Source organism: Geotrypetes seraphini, chromosome 1, assembly GCF_902459505.1.
Source record: "Geotrypetes seraphini chromosome 1, aGeoSer1.1, whole genome shotgun sequence".
Lineage (NCBI taxonomy): Eukaryota > Metazoa > Chordata > Amphibia > Gymnophiona > Dermophiidae > Geotrypetes > Geotrypetes seraphini.
In genome coordinates, this window is record NC_047084.1 from 134266545 (window position 1) to 134292723 (window position 26179).

Genomic DNA, 26179 nt, shown 5'->3' on the forward strand with positions numbered 1-26179 from the left:
AAATATTGGATGCAGTCAGAAGAATAAATTGCAACCAGAGACTGATGAAATTACCAAACAAAGGTAGGAAAAATGATTTTATTTTCAATTTAGTGATCAAAATGTGTCCGTTTTGAGAATTTATATATGCTGTCTATATTTTGCACTATAGGCCCCTTTTACTAAACTGCAATAGCAGTTTTTAGCGCAAGGAGCGTCGAGAGCAGTGTGGGGCATTCAGCGCAGCTCCCTGCACTAAAAAACACTATCGCGGTTTAATAAAAAGGGAGGGGGTATATTTGTCTATTTTTGTATAGTTGTTACTGAGGTGACATTGCATAAAGTAATCTGCTTTGACCTCTTTGAAAACCCGCGGAATATAAATGATAATTAACATTTTCTCTGCGTACAATGTGCTTTGTGTTTTTAAAAATGTTATTGTTGGTAGATCATTTTGACTTGGCCACGAAAGTAACGGGGACGAGGGAGGGGAGCTGCTGAAAGACATCTAGTAATCCTTGCAGGCTTGACTGCAGGGAATTATTTTTGTAAAATCATGTTTTGTTATGTGACTGGCATTATTTAGACTTTAATTTCTATGAATGAATAGAATGAAAATGATATAAAATTACTTGCTTGTTTATATGTGCGTGCACTGAAGGAAAGTGGAGAGAGAGTGGGCTGAGGACGCTGAAGGGAAATGGGGAAGAGAGAGTGGGGAGAAGACGCTGATTTATAAATTGACAATTGTACAGAATATTGTTTCTTTTTATACTTTAATATAATAAGTTCAATATAAAACAATTCAAGGCTTGTGTGGATGGAATCAGGTGGTTTGTGGGGATGAGGACCGAGCTTACGGGGATTAGTCCAATAAAATGATATTTTCATATTTCTCATTATTTGTTTTATTTTTATTTGTTAATTTGTAAAGTGGTGATTGTTATGTATCAGTTTTTCAAATTTACATCTACTGTCTTTATATTTTGCACAGTATTAGAGGACATGTATTACTGTTTTTGTGGTGTTGTGGTGTTGCATTGTATGCAGAGTCTGGTTTCTTAGTGATAGAAAGAACAGACTGACTATAATAATAGTAATAGTGTTTAACAGTGAGGAGGGAGTGGAACTACTGGTATTCAAAAAATGCTCAGAGAAGTGAAACCCTGAAGAGGGGGTGAAAACCACCTCTTGAAAGGAAGAGTTTACCATCCAATCATTGCATTCACATGTAGAAAATCACTCTCTGGTCACTGGTAAAAGTATAGGTTCATGACTCTTATGCAGTGTTATTCCAAAACTTATAACAGAAAGTTCTCTATATGGACAAAATGTTGTAATGCACTTAGCTTGCAAAAAGACTTAAAAAAGATTGAAAGTCTCAGGGGTCCCAACGTGGCCCCGTTTCGAGATCTTCTGCTTCAGGAGACCCAAACGTAATTTATTTAAAGCCCTCTGTGCAGATTTAGTAGAATCAATTATTTGCCAAGAGAAATCGGTCTTAAAATTCACCGTCGTTTGGTCGTTTGGAATTTCTGAATTTTAAGACCGATTTCTCTTGGCAAATAATTGATTCTACTAAATTTGCACAGAGGGCTTTAAATAAATTACGTTTGGGTCTCCTGAAGCAGAAGATCTCGAAACGGGGCCACGTTGGGACCCCTGAGACTTTCAATCTTTTTTAAGTCTTTTTGCAAGCTAAGTGCATTACAACATTTTGTCCATATAGAGAACTTTCTGTTATAAGTTTTGGAATAACACTGCATAAGAGTCATGAACCTATACTTTTACCAGTGACCAGAGAGTGATTTTCTACATGTGAATGCAATGATTGGATGGTAAACTCTTCCTTTCAAGAGGTGGTTTTCACCCCCTCTTCAGGGTTTCACTTCTCTGAGCATTTTTTGAATACCAGTAGTTCCACTCCCTCCTCACTGTTAAACACTATTACTATTATTATAGTCAGTCTGTTCTTTCTATCATTCAGCAATTTTCTGACTACATTGATATATATCCCTGTATCCTCTTAACGCGAGTCTGGTTTCTTGGCAGTTCAGTTTAACTTTTGTCTACATATTTCTATTTTTAGTTTGTGATTATTCCATATTGGGCAAAGGTGTATCTGTCTGTGTGTATGAAAGGGACATGGCTTTCTGATAGCATCGACTGTACTGGATCAACTGACTGTGCAGGATCTGGTTTGTTTAGTTTTACAATGTATGTGTTGGTGTTCTAGTGCTCACTGCAGTGTTTAAGATGCTGTCTTTTCCTAGGTACCCTCTTGTTGTGCGATATGTAGATTGTTACTAAAAAATTTTCATATAGATGGGGGGGGGTGTCAAAAAATGATGGGCCCCGGGTGTCACATATGTTAGGTATGCCACTGGGACCACGGATCACCGACCGCAAATTCGTGGGGGAGCACTGTAATACGTTGTGGAATGGGAAGCCAGTGTGCATTTTTCAATAACGGAGTGACATGGTCAATTTTTTTGCGTTGCTAATAATTTTAATAGCAGTGTTTTGAATGAGTTGTAGCCGTCTTATTTCAGATGTGTGTGTTTCAAACTGGGGCTTTAAGAATATTAAAAGCCCCCTCCCTTTCCCAAATAAACTCTGATGCCATGACATGTGGCAGGGAATATATCAACTGAATGGGTAGTTTTCTTTCCCATAGTTTGAAGGAATGTTAACAGCAGATCATGTAATAAAAATCCAGCAATTGGTTTTTGCGCCTTTTCTTTGCAAATTCGGTGAGATTTAAGTCTCCTTTAGAAATGGAACTCAATGGGGAATAGCGTGATTTGAGAGCACATCAGAGGAGCAGCTTGGTTGACAAGTGGCATATTGAGAAGAATAACCCAAATCACAGATTCCGGATGCTAGGGTCCACCTTGGAGATTAGCGCCCAAGAAAGGTACCTGGGTGTCATTGTAGACAATATGATGAAACCTTTCTGCTCAATGTGCAGCAGCGGCCAAAAGGCAAACAAAAGGCTAGGAATTATTTTAAAAGGGATGGTTATCAAGACTATAGATATTATAAAGCTTCTGTATTGCTCCATGGTGAGACCTCACCTGGAGTATTGCACTCAATTCTGGTCTCCTTATCTCAAGAAACATAGGTGTCGGAATGGAGGGGGGGACCACAGGGGCTATGCCCTCCCCAAAATTGCCGGTAATTGCAGCGATCCTGCAGGGAAAGAAGCGGGGCACTCTCGGCTGCGGCCCCTCGCCGACTTCTACTCCTTCCCACCGCGCGCGCGTATACCTTTAATTTCTCCTAAACATGCAGCGCTGTTCTAACTTTGGCCCCGGAATCTTCCCTCCACTGCAGCCCGCCCTCTCTGACAACTTCCTGTTTCCGCTAGGGCGGATCGCAGTGGAGGGAAGATGCTGGGGCTGACGTCAGAACAGCGCTGCACGTTTAGGAGAAATTAAAAGTATACGCACGCGGGGTGGGAAGGAGTAGAAGTCAGCGAGGTGACGCAGCCAAGAGAGTCGACCAGCAGGCACCTGGCTGGTAGACAGGTGACATTTCAGATTCGGGGGGAGAGGGAGCATATAGGACTTGGGAGAGGGAGAGAAGGGAGAGAGGCACATTGGGTTACGTGAGGGAGGGAGAGGGACGCATTGAGCCACAGAAGAAAGGAAGGGAGCATGAACTGGGTACAAAGGAAGGAGGGACGGGCATGAATTTGGGACACAGAAATGAGAAAGGGGCACAGACTTGGGACTAGGCTGGAAGGAAGGAAGGAAGGATGTAGGGGGCACTAATTTGTGACATAGGATGGAAGGAGGGGGAAAGATTCTGAGGTGGGGAGGGAATAGAAAGCACAGTTACTTACCGTAACAGTTGTTATCCAGGGACAGCAGGCAGATATTCTCACACATGGGTAACGTCACCAACGGAGCCCCGCAGTGGACAGCCTCGAAAGCAAATTTGCTTGAAGATCTTGAACTTTCGAGTGCTGCACCGTGCATGTGCGCATGCCTTCCCGCCTGAACTAGGGAGCACATCTCCTGTGAGGATCCTCAGTTCAGATACCTAGCTAAGAAGCCAACCAGGTGAGGTGGGAGGGTTGTAAGAATATCTGCCTGCTGTCCCTGGATAACAACTGTTACGGTAAGTAACAGGTAAAAAAGGCGATCAGTAACAAGAAAGCATCGTTCAAAAAATGGAAACAGGACCAAACGCAGGCCAACCAAAAGGAACACAAGGAAAGCCAGAAGGAGTGCCACCGAGTGGTTAGGAGAGCAAAGAGGGAATATGAAGAGAGACTAGCGGGAGAGGCAAAAAATTTCAAATCATTCTTCAGGTACGTAAAGGGAAAGCAACCAGCGAGGGAGGAAGTGGGGCCCTTGGATGATGGGGATAGAAAGGGAGTAGTGAGGGAGGAAAAAGAAATAGCTGACAAGTTAAATGACTTCTTTACGTCGGTCTTCACGAGGGAGGACACATCCAACATTCCGGAACCAGAGGAAATAGAAAATGGAGATCAAGATAGCAAGCTGGTCCAATTAGAGGTGAGCCAGGAGGATGTCCTCAGGCAGATAGACAAGCTAAAGAGCGACAAGTCACCAGGTCCGGACGGCATTCACCCAAGGGTGCTCAAGGAATTAAGGAATGAAATAGCAGAGACACTTCAGCAAATATGCAACCTATCCCTAAAAACTGGAGAGATCCCGGAGGACTGGAAAATAGCTAATGTCACGCCCATCTTCAAGAAGGGTTCAAGGGGCGACCCGGGAAACTATAGGCCGGTAAGCCTCACATCGATCCCGGGAAAGATGATGGAGGCACTGATTAAGGACAGCATCTGTGACCATATCGAAAAAAATGGACAGCTAAGGTCGAGCCAGCATGGGTTCTGCAAGGGTAGGTCGTGCCTCACAAACTTGTTGTACTTCTTTGAGGGGGTAAATAACCAGGTGGACAAAGGTGAACCCATAGACATAATTTACCTAGACTTCCAGAAAGCCTTCGATAAGGTACCACATGAGCGGTTGCTCAGGAAGCTATGGAATCATGGGGTGCGCGGGGAGGTCCACCGATGGATCAAAAACTGGCTGGCAGACAGGAAGCAGAGGGTTGGTGTAAAGGGCCATTACTCGGACTGGCAAGGGGTCACGAGCGGGGTTCCTCAAGGATCGGTGCTGGGACCGCTCCTGTTTAACATATTCATTGACGACCTGGAGGCGGGAACAAAATGCGAGGTCATCAAATTCGCAGATGACACCAAACTATTCAGCAAGGTTGAAACCACGGTTGACTGCGAGAATCTCCAAAGGGATCTTACGACATTGGAAGAATGGGCGAAAAAGTGGCAGATGAGCTTCAATGTAGGGAAATGCAAGGTCATGCATATAGGGAGAAGGAACCCGATGTTCACTTACAAAATGGGGGGATCAATGCTAGGGGTCAGTAATCTGGAAAGAGACTTGGGAGTGATGGTAGACACGACATTGAAGGCGTCGGCACAGTGCGCCACAGCCTCGAGGAAAGCAAACCAAATGTTAGGTATCATTAAGAAGGGTATCTCGACCAGAACGAAGGAAGTCATCCTGCCACTGTACCGGGCTATGGTGCGCCCGCATCTGGAATACTGTGTACAGTACTGGTCACCGTACCTCAAAAAGGACATGGCAATGCTTGAGGGAGTCCAGAGAAGAGCAACTAAACTGATTAAGGGTATGGAAAACCTTACATACACTGACAGACTGAAGAAGCTGGGGCTGTTCTCCCTGGAAAAGCGGAGACTCAGAGGAGATATGATAGAGACCTTCAAGATCCTGAGGGGCATCGAAAAGGTTGACAAAGACAGATTTTTCAATTTGAAAGAAACCACAAGAACAAGGGGTCACTCGATGAAATTGAAGGGGGACAGGTTTAAAACAAACGCAAGGAAGTACTTTTTCACACAGAGGGTGGTGGACACATGGAACACCCTTCCGGAGGCCGTGATAAGAAATAGCACAGTACAGGGTTTCAAGGATGACCTGGATAGGTTCCTGGAAGACAAAGGGATTGAGGGGTACAGATAAGAGCAGTGGAAGGTTTAGAGATAAGTGTAGAGGTAGGCAATAAAATTAGTCAGGGACCGCTGACCAGGCAATATGCCTGATGGGCCGCCGCGTGAGCGGACCGCTGGGCTGGATGGACCTCTGGTCTGCCCCGGCGGAGGCGACTACTTATGTACTTATGTACTTAAGTAACTGTGCTTTATCCCAGGACAAGCAGGCAGCATATTCTCACACATGGGTGACCTCCAAGCTAAGCAAAAAGGGATGGAGGGAAGTTGGCAATTTAAGAAAAAAGATTTTGCAAAACAGATTGGCTAAAATGGCCATCCCTCCTGGATAAAGTATCCAGACAGTAATGAGAGGTGAAAGTATGAACCGAGGACCAAGTGGCGGCCTTGCAGATTTCCTCGATAGGAGTTGATCTGAGGAAAGCTACAGATGCCGCCATAGCTTGAACTTTGTGGCCCGTCACTCAACCCTGCAGAGGAAGACCAGCCTGAGCATAGCAGAAAGAGATGCAAGCAGCCATCCAGTTGGAGATGGTACGCTTCGAGATAGGACGTCCCAACTTATTCGGATCAAAAGAGATGAAAAGTTGAGGAGATGTTCTGTGAGGTTGAGTGCGTTGGAGGTAGAAAGCCAAGGCACGTTTGCAGTCCAAAGTATGAAGTGCCGCTTCTCCCTGGTGAGAATGAGGCTTTGTAAAAAATACTGGCAGAACAATAGATTGATTGATGTGAAATTCAGAAACCACTTTAGGTAAGAATTTGGGGTGAGTACGGAGGACCACCTTGTCATGGTGAAAAACTGTGAAAGGTGGGTCCAAAACCAATGCTTGTAGCTCACTGACTCGTTGAGCAGAAGTGAGGGCAATCAAAAATACAGCTTTCCAAGTGAGATACTTGAGGTGAGCTTTGTCAAGTGGTTCAAAAGGAGGTTTCATCAGTTGAGCCAAAACAACATTAAGATCCCAAACCACTGGAGGTGGTTTAAGTGGTGGATGAAGATTAAAAAGCCCTTTCATAAATCGGGAAACCATGGGATGTGCAGAGAGAGGTTTCCCTTCCATAGGCTGATGAAAAGCAGCAATAGCACTTAGATGGACTCGAATAGATATAGATTGAAGTCCAGATTTTGACAAGTGAAGCAAATAGTCCAGAACGGATGCTAAGGAGGAAGACATTGGTTGCAGCTGATGTGTGGAACACTAAGAAAATCTAGTCCATTTCTGGCCGTAACATTGACGAGTGGACGGCTTTCTGGAAGCAAGTAAAATATCTTGAACAGACTGAGAAAATTGAGAAGAGTCTGTTAAGTAGACAGGTACCAAGCTGTCAAGTGTAGAGACTGCAGGTTGGGATGAAGTAAAGACCCTTGACTCTGAGTGAGCAGAGAAGGAAAAACTGGTAGAAGTAGAGGCTCCCTGGTGCTGAGTTGAAGTAGAAGGGAGTACCACGGTTGTCTGGGCCACAGAGGAGCTATCAGAATCATGGTGGCGTGTTCTGACTTTAGTTTGACGAGAGTCCTGAGAATCAGAGGAAATGGAGGAAAGGCATAAAGAAACTGAGCCTTCCAATCCAGGAGAAGCGCATCCGCCTCGAGATGGTGAGGAGTGTAAATGCGGGAACAAAATTGAGGCAGTTTGAAGTTGAGGGGGGACGCAAAAAGATCTATCTGGAGGGTCCCCCAGCGGACAAATATTTGACGAAGCGTGGGAGAATTGAGTGTCCATTCGTGAGGCTGTAAAAGACGACTCAATTTGTCCGCTAAACAGTTGCGTTGACCCTGAATGTAGACAGCTCTGAGGAAGATGTTGTGAAGAATTGCCCAATGCCACAGCTTCAGAACTTCCTGACAGAGGGAGTGAGATCCCGTACCTCCCTGTTTGTTGACATAATACATGGCCACTTGGTTGTCTGTCCGAACAAGAACCACCATATCGTGGAGGAGATGCTGAAAGGCTTTGAGAGCATAGAAGATCACTCTGAGTTCCAACAGATTGATATGACACTGACGGTCTGTTGAAGTCCATAGACCCCGAGTACGGAGACCATCGAAATGGGCTCCCAGGCGTAGGCGGACGAATCGGTTGTGAGAACCTTCTGATGAGGAAGATTATGGAACAGCAAGCCTCTGGAAAGATTGGAAGAGAGCATCCACCAACGGAGAGACTTCTGCAATAAAGGAGTTATTGAAATTTGTTGAGATGGTGGATCCATGGCTTGTTGCCATTGTGATGCCAGTGTCCACTGAGGAATGCGAAGGTGAAGTCTGGCAAAAGGAGTCACATGAACTGTAGAAGCCATTTGACCGAGCAGAACCATCATTTGCCGTGCAGAAATGGATGGAAGATGAGAGACCTGATGACAAAGTCGAATGAGGGTGTCCTGACGTGGTTGCGGAAGGTATGCTCTCAAGTGTACAGTGTTCAAAGTTGCTCCAATGAATTGGAGAGATTGAGATGGGGTTAACTGAGAATTTGGAAAGTTTATCTGGAACCCCAGACTTTGGAGGAATATAATAGTCTGTTGGGTCGCTGCAATAACCCCTGGAAGAGAGGGGGCTTTGATGAGCCAGTCGTCAAGGTATGGAAATACTTGAAGACCCTGGGTGCTAAGAGCTGCAGCCACCACCACTAGACATTTTGTGAATACTCTGGGGGATGAGGCCAACCCGAAAGGAAGAACCCTGTCCCACTTTGAATCTGAGGTACTTGCGAAAGGCTGGATGAATGGGGATATGAGTATAAGCCTCCTTGAGATCCAGCGAGCACATCCAATCTCCCTGATCCATCAGGGAATACAAGGTCGGCAAAGAGAGCATTCAAAACTTCTCTTTGACTAGGTATTTGTTGAGAGCTCTGAGGTCCAGAATAGGTCGCAAATCCCCCGTCTTCTTTGGAACTAGAAAATAGCGGGAGTAGAATCCCAAGTTCCGCTGGGAAAGAGGAATCTCCTCTACGGCTCGAAGGTGAAGGAGAGCCCGGGCTTCGTGAAGAAGAAGGGGAAGTTGCAACTGATTGGAAGGACACTCTCTTGGAGGGTGATCTAGAGGTACCTGAAGCAAGCGAAGAGAGTATCCCTCTCATATGATGGTAAGAACCCAGAGATCTGAGGTGATGAGCTCCCACTGATGATAGAAAGTGGACAGGCGACCCCCTATGGGAAGAGGAGAATTCTGAAATAGGGAGATTGGAATGCTCAAGCTGAGAACGTCAAAAAGACTGAGCTGGCTTGGTGGCAGCAGGAGTTTGTGACTTTTATTGACGTTGCTGTTGCTGAGGGTGGCGAGGTGGAGGTCTAGAAAAAGCAGGAGTCGTTTTCTGAGGGTAACGACACGGAGTTTGTTTAAACGCCCTAGCTGGTGTAGTCTTAGGTTTAGGGCGAATGAGAGAAGCAAAAGAGCGTTCATGTTCTGAGAGACACTTAGTGGCTGCTTCAATAGAGTCATCAAATAACTCATTCCCTTGACAAGGTAGGTCTGCCAAACGATCCTGGAGATTGGGATCCATGTCAACAATACGCAGCCATGCCAGTCTACGCATGGCTACAGCAAAGGCAGAGACTTGGGAAGACAGTTCAAAAGCATCATATGAGGCTTGCAACATGAAGAGTCTCAATTGAGAAAGTCTTGAGGATTTGTTTGAACTCAGAAAGACGTGTCTTGGAAACATCCGGATAAAAAGAAGGCAACAATTTGAGAAAATGGTTGAAATAATTGGTGAAAATGTAATTATAGTTAAGAATCCGATTAGCCATCATCGAGTTCTGGTATAAACGGCGACCAAACTTATCCATAGTACAACCCTCCCTGCCTAGAGGGACTGCAGCATAGATCTTGGAAGGATGGGCTTTCTTTAAAGATGATTCTACCACCAAGGATTGATGAGAGAGTTGGGACTTCTCAAATCCCTTACAGGGAACAGTACGAAAACGGGATTCCAGCTTAGATGGGATAGCAGTGATGGAATAAGGAGTCTCCATGTTATGGATGAAAGTCTGTTTAAGGACTGGAGTCATAGGCAAGCGTAAAGACTCTTTAGGTGGATGAGGAAGTTCCATGTCCTCCAAATATTCAGGAGTATATTTGGAATCTGAATGGAGGTCCAGTTTGAGAGCCTGTCCCATGTCAAACACAAACTTGGCAAAGGAAGTTGACTTGGAATCCGATGCTTCATCAGGAGAATGACTTTGAGACTTTGGATCCGCCGAGTAGGAAGGAGAAGCCTCTCTAGAGTATTGAGAGACTGGTTCAGACTCAAGATGCATGGTCATAGAAGAAGCTGCACTGCGAGGTGGAGTCATAGAATGTTTTCGCTTCAGGCTCCGCGATGGAGAGTGCGAGGCACAGAATGAGTCGAAGCAAGAGGAGAAGAGTCCCGGTGAGCTGGCTTCGAAGGAGGAGTCCTCGATCTGGAAGGACTTCGGGTTGAGGCAGAGTGCATGTGAGACTTGTGCTTCGAGGTGGAAGAGCGAGGCAGAGAAGTTTCGGTATCCACAGAAGAATGCAGTTCAGAGGACTCGCGACAAAGCTTGGAAGCAAGATGCCTCGAATGCTTCGAGCGGTGCTTCAAACGAGGCAACTCAGGTGAAGAATCACTGGAGGACAGTCACTTCGAAGTACGAGACCTGCCTCGAGATACGAGGACTGGAGAATCCGGCTGGGTCTCAGGCTGGTCTACCCGAGGCAGAGTCGAGGACGGAAGTAATTGAGCCACGATGGAGGATATCTGAGTGGTCAAGATGGACTTGAGCATGTCCTCGAGCATCGGCACCGAGACAGAAGGATCTGACCTCGTAGGTGCAGCAGTGCGCTCCAAAGAGGGCGACCTCGAAGGTGAGTATTCCCTTATCTTGGAGGCACGCTTAGATGGAGGGCGCAAGGAGGCCTCTGGTGGCTTCTTAGGTACGGCACCTGAAAGAGACACAGGAGACTTACCCACCGAGGACGTCTTCATGGAGGTCACTGTCGAAACCTTCGAGGGTGTCGAACTCGGTGCAGGTATGGAAGTCACGGTCGAGGCTTTCGAGACTGAAGCTCCAGCCGAAGCCAAGGTCGAGGCCTTCGAGACCGATGTTGTCATCGATGTCGGAGTTGAGGCCTTCAAGACCAGGGCCGCCGCCGGGGTCGAAGTCGAGGCCTTGTCCGAAGGTTGCTCTATGTCACCGAAAAGTTGTCGAAACTGGGCACACCTGCGACGAAAAGCTCGAGGTGTAAGAATAAAACAACGGTGACAGTCTTTTGGGGAATGGACCGAACCTAAACACTGTAAACAACGATAGTGAGGATCGGTGACAGAAATCACTCGATCACACTGACGACAGCGCTTGAACCCGGTAAGAGGCCGGGACATAGAAAAAATAAAGTCCATGTCGAACGAAGTGAGCGGTCGGGCCTAGGCCCAAGGCTCACCGACCGGACGAAGAGGGAAAAAAACAAATTGTTTGTTCTGGTTTTGTTTTTTTTTGTAGAAAAGAAATAAAAGAAATACACAGCGACCGAACTTTTAAAAAGAAAGAAGCAGCCGCGGTGAAGAGAAGGCAAATTTCGCTGCAGAGCTGAAGAAACGCATCTTCTTGGCTCCGCGGAAAATGACGAACTGAGGATCCTCCCAGGAGATGTGCCCCCTAGTTCGGGCAGGAAGGCACACGTGCATGCGCGGTGCAGCACTCAAAAGTTCAAGATCTTCAAGCAAGTTTGCTTTCGAGGCTGTCCGCTGCAGGGCTCCGTCGGTGACGTCACCCATGTGTGAGAATATGCTGCCTGCTTGTCCTGGGATAAAGGGAGAATTGTTGAGCATGGGTGTGAGGGAAAGGAAGAAAGAGAAGAATTGTTGGGCATCGGAAGGGAGGCAATTTTTGGACATGGTAGTGGGAGAGGAGTGAGGTAGAGAGAGATGAGAGGGAAAAATGTTGGATTTGGTGCTGGAGAGGGAACAGTGGGACAAATGAAAGGGATGCAAGAGGGAGGAATGTTGAACATTTTGGTGGAGGGAATAGAGGAAGAGATGTGGAATTGAGCTGGAAAGGGGTGATAGAAGGAGGAATGTTGGGCATGGGTGAAAGATGCTGCACACAGTCTGGGGAATAAAAGAGGGAGAAATGTTGGATGTGGCAATAGATTTGGAGCGGGGCTTGGCAGGTCTGGTGTGGAGCTTTCCCCCCCCCCCCCCCCGCCCCCAAACAAAAAAGTGTTACACTGCCTATGTCAAGAAAGATATAGTGGTGCTAGAAAAAGTTCAAAGAAGAGCGACCAAGAGGATAAAGGGGATGGAACTCCTCTCGTATGAGGAAAGACTAAAACGGTTAGGGCTCTTCAGCTTGGAAAAGAGATGGCTGAGGGGAAATATGACTGAGTGGAGAAGAACGGGTACAAGTGGATCGGTTTTTCTAGGGGGACACTCGATGAAATTGCAGGGAAATACTTTTAAAACCAATAGGAGGAATTTTTTTTTCACTCAGAGAATAGTTAAGCTCTGGAAGGCATTGCCAGTGGAGAAAGCATGGTCATCGCACACACAGTGAAAGAAAGTGAATTCTCCACTTCCAGATATTCTTTGCCATACAGAAAATTGTAAGAGAGCCCCTGAAGGAGGCCTTTAAAGTGTTCTGGGGAAAACACCCAAAGATTGGCAGCCTGTTCATATTAGAATGCTACCTGTGCATGACATTGGGCTTTTCAAACCCTTTTTTTAAAATGAGATGACTGCTCTGCAAAGGAACGATGCTAAACAGACATTTTCATGGCTATAGGATCCCTAACCTTCACTGCTCATGCCCATTTCCAGCCCAATAATGAAATCATATTTTCTAAAATGTCATAAAATTACACTCTCTCCACTCCCTGCCCTATCCCACAGGCCACTTCCTGGAAATTGCATTAATATTGTCTGCAGAAACTTCATTAGGCACCAGCCAGGGCTCATGGGGCACAGAGACTGATTCTGGGTTCGGTATGGAATTTTTGTAGTAAGCTTAGCAAAACTGCAAGCCAGTCCTTTAAAACTTCCTGATGCATTGTTTCTGTGTAGCATGTAAATTAAATGATAGGAGTGTTGACAAAAGGCCAACACTAAAACTTTTTTTTTTTAAATTAGACCCATACACTTAACAGAGGCTTATAATAAAATGTTCAAGCCTGGACAGAGGTCTTATAGCATTTTTGCAGATCATTTCTACTAATATTTATTACTTATATAGCACCGAAAGTTATATGCAGTGCGGTACATTTTGACATTTAATAGATGGTCCCCGCTCAGAAGAGCTTAAAATCTTACTTGAATAGGCAGACATGACATAGGGCTAGGGATGCAGAACCTAAGGTGAAAGGAGTTAAGAATTAAAAGCAGTCTCAAAGGGGTGAGCTTTTAACTGGGCCTTGAACACTGCCAGAGGCGGAGCCCACTGTAGGGATTCGGGCAGCTTATTCCAAGCATATGGCACAGCAAGGCAGAAAGGATGGAGGGAGAGAGAAAGAAAGACAGACATACAGAAAATTAAAAAAATCCTTAGTCTATACATCTATTCTAGCACCCATTAATATAACGGTCTAAAAAACTAGTTTAGAATATTGTGCACAATTCTGGAGGCCACACCTTAAAAAAATGTATAAAAAGGACGGAGTCGGACCAGAGGAAGGCTACTAAAATGGTGCGTGGTCTTGGTCATAAGGCATATGGGGACAAACTTAAAGATCTCAATATGTATACTTTGGAGGAAAGGTGGGAGAAGGAAGATATGATAGATTTGTTGAAATACCTATGTGGCATAAATGCGCATGAGTCGAGTTTCATTTGAAAGGAAGTTCTGGAATAAGAGGGCATAGGATGAAGTTAAGAGGCTCAGGCGTAATCTAAGGAAATACTTTTTTACAGAAAGGGTGGTAAATGCGTGGAACAGTCTCCCGGAAGAGGTGGTGGAGACAGACTGTGTCTGAATTCATGTGGGACAGGCACATGGGATCTCTTAGGGAGAGGAGATAGAAACATAGAAACATAGAAATAGACAGCAGATAAGTCTGCTCCAGTCTGCCCACCCTAATGACCCTCCTCTATCTTTCCTCTGTGAATAGATCCCACATGTTGATACCATTTGGCCTTAAAATCAGGCACGCTGCTGGCCTCAATCACCTGAAGTGGAAGATTATTCCAGCGATCAACCGCCCTCTCAGTGAAAAAGAATTTCCTGGTGTCACCGTGCAGTTTCCCGCTCCTGATTTTCCAAGGATGCCCTCTTGTTGCCGTGGGACCCTTGAAAAAGAAGATATCTTCCTCCGCCTCGATACGACCCGTGAGATACTTGAACGTCTCGATCATGTCTCCCCTCTCTCTGTGCTCCTCGAGTGAGTATAGCTGTAATTTATCTAGCCGTTCCTCGTACGGGAGATCCTTGAGTCCCGAGACCATCCGGGTGGCCATTCTCTGGACCGACTCCAGTCTCAGCACATCCTTGCGATAATGCGGCCTCCAGAATTGCACACAGTATTCCAGGTGGGGCCTCACCATGGATCTATACAATGGCATAATGACTTCAGGCTTACGGCTGACGAAACCCCTACGTATGCAACCCATAATTTGTCTTGCCTTCGATGAAGCATGCTCCACTTGCTTGGCAGTCTTCATGTCCTCACTGACGATCACCCCTAAGTCTCGTTCTACTACCGTTCTTGTTAGGATCTTGCCATTAAGGGTATGTCTTGCATGGATTTTGGCTGCCCAAGTGCATAACTTTGCATTTTTGGGCGTTGAAGCTGAGTTGCCAGGTCCTAGACCAGCGCTCCAGTAGGAGTAGGTCGTGCATCATGTTGTTGGGCATTTAATTTTTGTCCGTTGTGCTTTTGCCCACTACATTGCTTAATTTGGCGTCATCGGCGAATAATGTTATTTTACCTCGGAGCCCTTCTGCCAAGTCTCTTATAAAGATGTTGAATAGGATCGGGCTCAAGACCGAGTCCTGGGGCACTCCACTGATCCACCTCCGTCATCTCGGAGGGGGTGCCGTTCACCACCACCCTTTGAAGCCTACTTCCAAGCCAGTTCCCAACCCATTTAGTCAATGGCCAAATGGGATCGACATGTGAGATCTATTCGCAGGGTAAAGGCAGGGGAGGGTCATTAGGGTAGGCAGACTGGATGGGCCGTGGCCCTTATCTGCCGTCTATTTCTATGTTTCTATGTTCTATGTTTCTAATGTGTCGCCCAATCCTATAGAACTCATCTTACTCAGCAACCTGCGGTGTGGTATGCTATCAAATGGATAGTGGATGGGCCATTTGGTCTTTATCTGCCATCATGTTTATGTGTTCTCAAGTATGATGGAGGGAATGGCCAGACTACTTACTTATTCTTGTGACATAACTTTCCAAGCTGTCTTTAGTAAGCTTCTTTCAGTACTTGTTTTCACTCTGGAATTTTAAGTAGAATTCTTCGGGTTACTGGGGGCTTTCAGAAGGAGCAGCCAAGTGCCTGGATAGCTTTCAAGCTCTGGAGAATTGCATAAAACTTGCAATTCTTCAGGGATCTATTCCATCTAGAATAGATTATAGGACCAACTGTCCTGAAGGATCATGTGCAAATTCATGCACTGTTTGCTGATATTTTCTACATAATGGCTTTTAATTTCTTCAAGCTGCTGGTACAAGAATACAAAGTTACTACTGAAATCTGTCTTTGGTAGAAGTAATGAGTGCCAATATTATACCTGATTCCTGTAGGAACCTTAAAAAATGCAGCTATTCCTTGAAGATGCAGCTCTGTGTTTCATACAATAATCCTGCAAAACTTTTTTTTACGGTTTGTACTGATAAGATTGTATAAAATAATCAAACCTGCAAGAAATTCACAACTATTCATTACAAACATTGCTTAGTTCATAGGATTCCCTATTAGAGAACTGCACGGGAATGGGGACAACGGAAATCCCGCAGGACCCGCGGGTTCCCCCCTCGGGTCATGGGAATCCCATGGGGACGCCCCCTCGGGTTGCGGGGATCCCGTGGGGACGCTCCCTCAGGTCACGGAGATCCCGTGGGGACGCCCCCTCGTGGTCTCGGGGATCCCGTGGGGTTTGGCAGCGAGAGGCTCCTCTTCTTTTCCTGCCTGCAGCACACACATGTAGCCGACTGGAAGTCTTCCCCCGACGTCAGAGCTGGCATCAGAGGGAAGTCTCCACGTCAGTCACATGCAGCATGCAGGGTAGCGTGCAGATCTCTTCCTGGCTAAAGAACATGTAGCCATTGCCTCTGGCCGGCTTGTGGGGGGCCGCGCAGTCCTTCTCCTCCAAGAAACAGTAGTTGAGCGCCCGTGAGCAGTGGAAAAACTGGTCTAAAGTAGCGTACTTGGGTGCTCTGTAGAGCGGGGGAGCGGTGGTGGAGAGCAGCGCCTACCCTCCCCCCACTCCCCCGTCTTCTGAGTGGTTCTGTCCACTGGAAGCCGAATGTGTTCATCAGAGCCCGTTCGCAGATGGACCGGCATGGTGGGATGGCCTGCTCCAGCACCGTTCACACCGGGGCATACATGGAGCAGAGGAAAAACTTGAGCTCCAATGAGCAGTGCACCTTCACCAGCGGGTAGAACTGGTGCACCTCCAGGCCGGCGTCCTCCTGGTTCAAGTGGCCCAGCATTTCCAGTTAATTAGCAGGTAACAGTAACTGGAAAGGCACCAGAGAATTTGCTAGCCTGAAACCCAACCATACTTTGGTTTGTTTGGGCTTTTACTGCTTTGATGATGCCAGTTATGGAAAAATGCACAATATATAGGGCCATGATGATCTGGTTGTAGGCAATGTCCATGCACAGGGGGATGGAGATGGGCTGGCAGAAGCCATGGTCCTGGATGGAGATGCCCCTTTCCCCGTGGAACTGGCCGTGGCACGCCAACCAACAGTTCATGAAGGGCAGCAGTGGAGAGGCCAGATGGTGCCAGATGCCGGGGACAGGCGTGGCGGGTGAATTGGAGCAAAAAATCACTGCAAAAAAAAAAAAAAAATTGGGGGGAGGCGGGGAGAAATCCTCAACTATGTGGCTTGTGGAGACAAAACAGATCCGCCGTACAAAGAAAGTTTTCAGGACACGAGCTCATGGGCGCCCAGTATTTCCAAATAGGCCCTGCACGTGACTGACACAAAGCCTTTCCTCGGACATCAGCTCTGACGTCGGGGGGAAGACTTTCACATGTTCGTTCTCAGCTCGAGCTGCCTCCAACCCCTACTGTTATCTGGACGCAAACGCGGGACACAGAAGGGGTTGAATGTGAGAGGCAAACGCGGGACACAGAAGGGGGGGAGGGAGTGTGTTTTTAGACACAGAACTTCAAGGCATGAACTTGGGAGGGAGGATGGAGGAAAGTAGGGAAAGAGATGCTGAGGTGGGGGAGGGAATAGAAAGGGAGAATTGGATGTGGATGTGTCAGTGAAAGGGAAAGAGAAATGATTGTGTATACAGGGAATGGAAGAAAGGAAAATTTTTGGTCATAGGGAGGGAGTGAGGTACAGATGAGAGGGAGAAATGTGGTGGAAAGGGAACAGGGGGACAGATTGAAAGGGATGCAAGAGGGAGGAATGTTGGACATAGTGGTGAAGGGAATGGAGGGAGAGATGTGCCATGGTGCTGGAGAAATATTGGGCATTGGGTTGGTGGGCAGGGGCAAAAGATGCTGCATATGGTCCGGGGGATGAGAGAAGAATAAATGCTGGACCATGGTAGGAGGAAACAATGGACAGCAACAGAAGATGGGAAAGCAGAAAAAAGAAACTGGGACCAACTTGATGGAAAAATAAGTCTCCAGACAACAAAGGTAAAAAATGGAATTGACTAAAATATGTTAGCTTTGGCAAATGTATATGGCAGATGTCTTTGTATTGTGTTCAAAAGAAAAGGAAATCCATTTCTGGTTTTATTTCTACAGTGTTGAAGTACTTGCTGACCCTTGCTGTGGCTGGTGGGGAATGGGATCCCCAAGCACCGCCAGCAGAGGACCTCCTCTAGAGATGGTCAGAACTCCCCTCCACCAAGCACAGCAGTTGCTGGCAGCATCCATGAGCCACTGAGATGCCAGCATCTGTGACTCAGGGATACTACTGCTGCCTGCCAAATTTGGTATAAGGGAATCCTGGCCAACTACAGAGGAAGTCCTCAGCTGACAGCTTGGGAGTCCTCATCAGCTGAGTATTTATATTTTATATTTACATTAGAGGCTCTGGTAGAAACTCATTTACAAAGTATGTATTTTTCCAAATGAATAAAGTGTCTTTGCTTATTTGTAAATGGGTCTCTACCAGAGCCTTTAATTCAGTAGTATAATTAAATGAAATAACTATTTCTGAAGTTTATAGGGATGGGTGGGGATGGAGGGATTCCTTGTGGGGACCGGTGGGACGGAGGGATTCCTCAAGTGGACGGGTGGGATTTTGGCGAGGATGGGTGGGATTTCTGTCCCCACGCAACCCTCTATTCCCTATTAGAACTGTTCACAGATCACAGAGCTTGTCTTTGGTGTTAGGCATGGCACAAAGGACAGTAGAGCTCAAATTCTCCTTCTGATACTGGCAGTCATTTTAGAAGCTCTATAGCCCAGCATCTTGTTTTCAACAGTGGCCAATCCAGGTCACAAGTACCTGGCAGAAATTCAAATGGTAGCAACACTCCAGAGCTAAGATTGTGATGCCATAATGCCTCATTCCACCAATGCCTAAGAGCCAACCTCATCAATGATGGCTCCATTGTCCTATACTTGGCTCACATAAGACTAATATTAGCACAAAAAGAATGTAACCCTATGGACTCAACAGTTGCCAATACGTCCAAAATATGTCAATCTATAATTGGCTAGACTGGATAAATCCCCAGGGGGACTGTTTGGCCATTAAAAAATGAAAATATAAACCAATTAAAAATGTTAACGGACCTCAGTATGAGCTCTCAAAATGTAAACGAGGGATTTCTGAGCTCAGGCAGCAACTCATGGGTGACCAGCACCAGACAAAAGTCTAAATAAGCACTGCCTCACATCATCTGGTCCTAAATGTGCAAATCACGCAAATAAATAAAGTGCTAAAGAAATCAAGGTCAAACAGTCACACCTAGGAAAATATAACTTAAAACTGTATAGGCTCCCAAGATCTGCCTTGTGAATATAATAAAGTGCAAAAGTACAATTGAGTGCAAAGTGCTATAGATAATACAAACTGGAAAAATTGGTAAGAAATACACTCTAAGATGAAAAAAATCCTCAAAATATCTTAATATCTTGATAAATAAATTAATAATGTCACATAAACCAACTATAAATCTTAATAAATAAGTTAATAATATCATACAAACAACCTATAAATGCATAAAGTTCTTTTACAAAAATTCATGAAAATAGTGAGGTCAAAAAGCAGAAATGTAAAAACATCCTAAGAGACATTCATATATATTCTAATAGTTCATAAATTCCTCAAAATCATTCATAGTACTTATCCATCTATCTGCAAGCAATTCATAATGTCACTTCATTCTTAGAACATTATAGTCAAGAATTGCAATGCACTATCTTATATCAAAGCTGCTGCCACTCGAGGAGTACTTAGCTAATCCAGTTTGAAAAAAAGGTACTGCCACTCGACAGAACTCCGTTTTGTTGTCTTCGTCAGGAACAGGAAGTACTTAGGGATTGCATTCGATAGAAAACTATTCCAAACTATCGACTCTAAATTCCGTAGCGTGAAAAAATTGAAGCAATCGCTGCGGAAGAGTTAGAAATGATTATAATGGTGTCTCAGGAGTGTAAGAACGCCTTGGATAATCAGCAAGAACAATGTGCTAAATAGTGTGATGACGTCGAAAAGATGTACAGCATTGGGGCATTCCAAAATCTTGAGAGGGGACGTCACAACCAACTCAAAATAAACGCAACAAAATATGAAAAGGAGAAGTGGACAAAAAGAACAAAAAAGATAAAAGGGGAAAAATAAAGAAAAATGAAAAATGAGGAATGAAAGTAATAACTCCGATAAGGTCTGAAAAAATCCCAAAGAGGCCACCAGATCATAATAAATAATAAATAAATAAAGCAAGGAGCATTAGTTGGTAAAACATCTGTCCACATTTTCATTAAGTCCTTTGGGAAAATAGGATTTTAAAGTAGAAAATCCAAAAGTTTTCTCGTCTTAGGAGATAAGTATGTTTGTCACCATTAAAGGTTGGAAAAACTTGTTCCAAAACGCACCATCTTAACTGAGAAAAATCGTGTTGGTAAGTAGTATTATGAGCCACCATAGGAGCAGTGATTTTACCTGTCTTTAGGCAGCTCCGATGTTCGATAAGCCTAGTCCTAATACTGCGAGTGGTACATTCCACATATATGAATTTGCAAGGGCAAGAAATTACATAAACAACATATTTGGACTCACATGTGGTGTTAGACCTGAGATGGTAAATTTTCTTAGTAATAGGATGAGTAAGGTGACCATACGTCCCGTTTTCAACGGGACAGTCCCGTTATGCGACCTACTGACCCGTTGTCCCGACCCACTGCTTCAGGACGCTGAAATGTCCCATTTTCAGGGACAACGTCCAGAAGCTGTGCGCGGGGACAACGGACCGGCGATCGCTTCCCCTCCCCCTCTAAAGCCTGCCTCCCTCTTTCCCTCCCTACAGCGCTGAAATGGTCAGGGGGGCCTGCCAGGTCCGAAATCATCCTCCATATTCTCAGGGCCAGCATTAGGGGATGGCAAGGGGGCCCTGCGATCCAGGCAGCTCACTTCGCTGCCATCAGCCCTACCTTCGCTGCGCTGGTAATGCAAACTGCATGGTAAAACCAAAAAGAGAAGCCGCGGGACTTTCCCACTTGCCTGCATCGCTTGAAGTTCTGACGCTCTTGATCCCGCCCCCCTCTGAAGTGATTTCCTGTCTGAACTTCCCATAGTCCTGCATCTGCTTCCTGTCTTTCCCCTGTGGTTCAGGCCTTTCTCTCTCTAGTCTTTCTAATCTGCTTACAACCACCCCCCTTTCTCTGCCTCTTTCTCACCTGCCTCCCTCCCTCCTAGCAGATTTTAGCTTATCTCTCTCCTCCTTTTCTCCTCTCAGATCTGGTATCTGTCTCCTTCCTCTTTTCCTCCTCCCAGGTCTTGTATCTGTCTCCTCCCCTTCCCCCCTGCTCAGGCATCTCTCTCTTTCCGCTCCCTTCCTCCTGTTCTTCCTTCTCAATTTATTTTCTGCCTATGTCTAAATTCTTTCTTACTATTCAGTCCTCAATTTCCCTCTTTCATTGTGTCTACCTATAGCTTGCCACCTTTTTCCCTCACCCCTTCCAGTATCTAACTCTATCCTCTTCCCTCAATCCAGCATGTGCCCTTTTTTCTTTCTCCTTCCCCACTTCCTTCCAGTGTCTGCTCCCCCTCTCCCCCACTTCCATTCAGTCTGCCCCCCTCTCCCCCACACTTCCATTCAGTGTCTGTCCCTCCTCTTCCCACACTTCCATTCCCATCTGTCCCTTCTCTCCCCTTCACTTCCATTCAGTGTCTATCCCTTCTGTCTTCCACACTTCCATTCAGTGTCTGTCCCCCTCTCTCTACCCCTTCCATCTACTGTTCACCCTTTGTCTCGCCCCTTCCATTCTCTTCCCTCTCTGCCCTTTCCATCCAGTGCCTGCCCTCTCTCTCTTCCATATGGTATCTTCCCTCTTTCTATGCTCCTTCCATAAACTGTCTCCTTTGTACATGATTCATTTCAGCTTCCCCCCTCTCCATTTTTCTGTCTCCCTATGCTCTGGAATCTCTCTCTTCTCCTTTCCTTCCTTCCTTCTCACTTCACCCCATGGTCTGACATCTCTATCTCCTTCCTTCCCCTCCCCATGCCCTAGCATCTCTCCCTCCCCCTCCATGGTCTGGTATCTCCTTTCCTTTCCCTCCCTCCCATGGACTTGGCATCTCTCGTTCCTCTCCCTTTTCCTTTTCTCTCCTTTTATGTCCAGCATCTCCCACCTGCCTTCCTACTCGTCATGTCTGTTTTTTTTCCTTCACCCTACAACCTTCATGTTCAGCATCTTCCTATGTTCCTTTTTTTCTTCCTTATCTGATTTAGCAGCTTTCTCCCCTTACCTGAGCCAGCCAACCCACCATCTTCCCACATCTCATTCAAGTACTTCCCCTCTTTACCCACAGGGAATCAGCTCTTAGCTTAATTTAGAGGTGAGTGTTCCAGTGCTGCTGCGAGACTGAAGGCGATTTTTAGCTGCCATCAGTCCTGCCTTCAGCTGCGCCGGTAATGCTAAACTGCACACTAAAACCAAAGAAAGAAGCCACGGGACTTTCCCACTTGCCTGCATCGCTCGAAGTTCTGCCGCTCTCGATCCCGCCCCTCAAAAACAGGAAGTCACTTCAGAGGGGGGCGGGATCAAGAGCGTCAGAACTTCGAGCGATGCAAGCAAGTGGGAAAGTCCCGCGGCTTCTCTTTTTGGTTTTACCGTGCAGTTTAGCATTACCGGCGCAGCCGAAGGTAGGGCTGATGGCAGCGAAGTGAGCTGCCTGGATCGCAGGGCCCCCTTGCCATCCCCTAATGCTGGCCCTGAGAATAGGGAGGTTGATTTCGGACCTGGCAGGCCCCCCCTGACCATTTCAGCGCTGTAGGGAGGGAAGGAGGGAGGCAGGCTTTAGAGCGGGAGGGGAAGCGATCGCCGGTCCGTTGTCCCCGCGCACAGCTTCTGGACGTTGTCCCTGAAAACAGGACATTTCAGCGTCCCGAAGCAGTGGGTCGGGACAACGGGACAGTAGGTCCCATAACGGGACTGTCCCATTGAAAACGGGACTTATGATCACCTTACCCATATCTATCTGAATAGCAGACTATATGAACTTTTCCTCCAGGAACTTGTCCAAACCTTTTTTTAAATCCAGCTATGTTAACATCCTCCGACAGTGAGTTCCAGAACTTTATAATTTGTTAGGAGTGTGAAAAACTGAAACGAGTAATACATCAGTTTACTTTTACCTGATCTACAGCACTCAGGCTTTCGTAGACCTCAATCGTATCTCCCCTCAGCCATTTCTTTTCCAAACTGAAGAACCCTAACCTCTTTAGCCTTTCCTCATACGAGAGGAGTTCCATCCCCATCTCTTCTTTGAACCTTTTCTAATTCTGCTGAATATCTTGGTCGGCAGCAAAATCCATCCATCTATCTCACCCGGCTGCCGCTGACCAGGTAGCCTTCCTGCATCCCTGGTGGTCCATCGGTCTCCGTGGGGACAGTAGCTACCCTGGCTCCTTCCCCCTGAGAAGTCTCAAGTTGTGGCAGCCATTTTGCAAAGGAGCAAGGGGGCTGTGTTGTTGCCCCCTTCCCCCCCCGCTGGACCACCAGGGATGGAGGTAGGCGGGGGTGGGGGGGTCTACCTGGACAGCTGGGGAGATGGGACCCTGGCAGGGATGGATGGATTTTGCCAAGAGAACTGTGATGGGGGCGTTTTCTTTTTTTGGTTAAACTCCCCCCCCCCAAAAAAAACAAACAAACAAATGTTCTGTGGTCAGCCCCATATTCAGTCGCCCAGGGCCGGCGCTGACCCTCACGGAATAATTTGGCCGGGGTCCGACTCCTCCTCGCGCCGCCTCTGCGCTTTTGGCGGTTGTCCCGCAGCTGCCGGTGAAGCGTCCCCCCCGTCTCCATGACTACGAGCCCGCAGCCAATCGCCTTCGGGAAAAGGGGAGCGCGTGACCCGCCAGGCCCCCAGATGTCGGTGAGAGCTCGCGCGGCGCGGGCTGACGGGGCACCGAGGTTCCTGCTCGCTCTGCTTCAGGTGGGGGAGGGGAGGGAGTTACGTCCGTAGACATGGAGGAACGACGCAGCCGGGGCCCAGCAGACGGCGGAGAAAACGAGAGCAGGGAGCGGGAGTCCTCCAGCAGCAGCTTCTCCTCCTCCGAGTAAGCCCCGGGGCCCAGCTCGAGCTCCGCCTTTCCTTGGTCGTCTCTGTGCTCAAGAGTCGGCGCGTCCTTTCTTGCTCTGCGTGGGAAAGGGGTAAAACGCGGATCTAAACCCGCACGGCCTTAAAAATGCCACTTTTTATGTGTAATCAATTTGTATCTTCAAACAGAAAAGCAACCTACAAAGTGCAGGCAACCGTGGAATAACTAGAGCCAGAATAACAAATCTCAGCCTAGGCCAGGGGTAGGCCAGGTCAGGTTTTCAGGATCTCCACCATAAATATGCATGAGATAGATTTGCATCTCAAGGAGGCAGTGCATGCAAATCCATCTCATACATAATTCATTGTGGATATCCTGAAAACCTGACCTGGCTCCGGCTCTCGAGGACCGGAATTGCCTACCCCTGGCCTAGGTTATGGTTCTACAAATAAGATAAAGGGAAGATAGTTGATCATGTATAATCAATTCATCAATTCTAATGTCATTCACAACTTTGAATAAAGGCTAAAATGGCAGTTTCTTCATCGTATCAACGTTGATGGTGGCAGGTCCCACCATATAGCAAGCTAAGTGTTGCCTTTTTCATCAAACGTTAGTTATTCTACATACAAGTTTTATAATTCATTCACATTGTCTAAGAGAGAACCTAAGTAATATTCATTCCTTATGAACATGTCTTTCTAGCCTCTTTTGTTCTTTTCACCTATAGCAATATTTTCATTAATTTTGATAAACTTTATATTCATATTCACATTCCTCATATCAATTTTTTAGGTTTTATGTATACCAATTAATTAGGTTTTATGCACATTAATTAATTAGGTTTCATGCAAAAGCACTTTATACATTTAAGAATCTTCTATTTTTAAATATTTAAGGTTAGCTCTTGTAATAGTCAATCTAATAAATTGAGTGATTATAATACTTATAGAATATTAAACCTACCATAATCCATTAATTAGGTTTTATGCACAAGCACGTTCTACTTCTAGGTATTTTTTAATCTTAAAATATTTAAGGTTAGTATTTATAATAGTAAATTTAATAAATTCAATGATTACAATAAATATAGGATATTAAATGTAATTTATAGTAAATAAATTTAAGCAAAAATCTATTTTGGTAGGGGGCGGTGGACATAAATGATTATAATAATATACAAGACAGGAACCTGGAATGGTATATATCACTGTTCTTCAACCGCCGGTCCGCAGGAAATTTCTGCCGGTCCGCGCAGGGCCAGCAAGATTAAAGTGACCATAGGTCCGTTTTCAGACTTCCTGTCCCGTTGTCCCCACACACAGCTTCAGGACAGCGTCCCGAAGCTGTGCTCTGGGACAACGGGACAGGCGATCATTTCCTGTCCCTCCCTCCTTCCTTTCCCCAGGTCCCCTTCTCTTACCACCCTGCCGCTGTTGCTAAAGCTGACAGGAAGTCTTCTTTCCGACGTCAATTCTGACGTCGGAGAGGACGTTCTGGGCCAGCCAATCACTGCACTAAAGACATGGGAAGGAGGCACTGGGGGCATTAAAGACATGGGAAGGAGGCACTGGGGGCACTAAAGACATGGGAAGGAAGCATCGGGGGCACTAAGGACATAGGAAGGAAAGAGGGAGGGAATAGAAAGGGACAATTCTTGGGCCTGAGTGCAGAAAGAAAGAAATGAAAGGATACACAGGCAGAAGGAAACGCAACCAGAGACTCATGAACTCACCAGACAGCAAAGGTAGGAAAATGATTTTATTTTTAATTTAGTGATCAAAACATGTCAGTTTTGAGAATTTATATCTGCTGTCTATATTTTGCTCTATATTTCATAATTTTTTCTATAGTTACTGAGGTGACCGAGCTGGCGGAGATGGGGCGGAAACGGTTTTTTTAAATTTTAGTCCTAGTTTGCCGGTCCACAAAATAATTCTTTTATTTCTGCCGGTCCACGGGTGTAAAAAGGTTGAAAAACACTGGTATATATCATAAGAGGTTCTCAAGATTGAAGTCTGCATAATTTATGATATGTCCACCACATTTCTCTTTGAACACTCAATAAGGATCAAGACCTCATTTTTATTATAATTTGGACATTTATGATATCTTTAATAAACAATTTGATTTAGATTCATTTTGGCCTTTATTCGAAGTTGTGAATGACATTAGAATTGTTGAATTGATTATACCTTTATCTTATTTGTTTATATTTATAGGGTTGATATATGATTAAGGCCTTTCTATATAATATCTTCTAGGTTATGGCTCTGGCAGACCTCCATGACACTTTAGCTCT

General features: G+C 45.9%; 1 protein-coding gene across 5 annotated transcripts in view; it reads left to right on the forward strand.

Annotated features, from left to right (window-relative positions):
* The window catches only part of INTU (inturned planar cell polarity protein), a 234221-nt gene that overhangs the window by 39591 nt on the left and 168451 nt on the right, over window positions 1-26179 (forward strand). For 2 of the 5 annotated variants that reach the window (XM_033938828.1, XM_033938865.1), the window contains exon 1: window positions 23763-23895. The exons of 1 other annotated variant lie outside the window; for it this stretch is intronic. In XM_033938828.1, the coding sequence (XP_033794719.1) occupies window positions 23804-23895 (92 nt within the window). In that variant the 5' untranslated portion in view covers window positions 23763-23803. Of the gene's footprint in view, window positions 1-23600; window positions 23896-26179 lie in introns of those variants that run through there. 2 more of the 5 variants (XM_033938856.1, XM_033938837.1) reach the window with 2 other exon arrangements.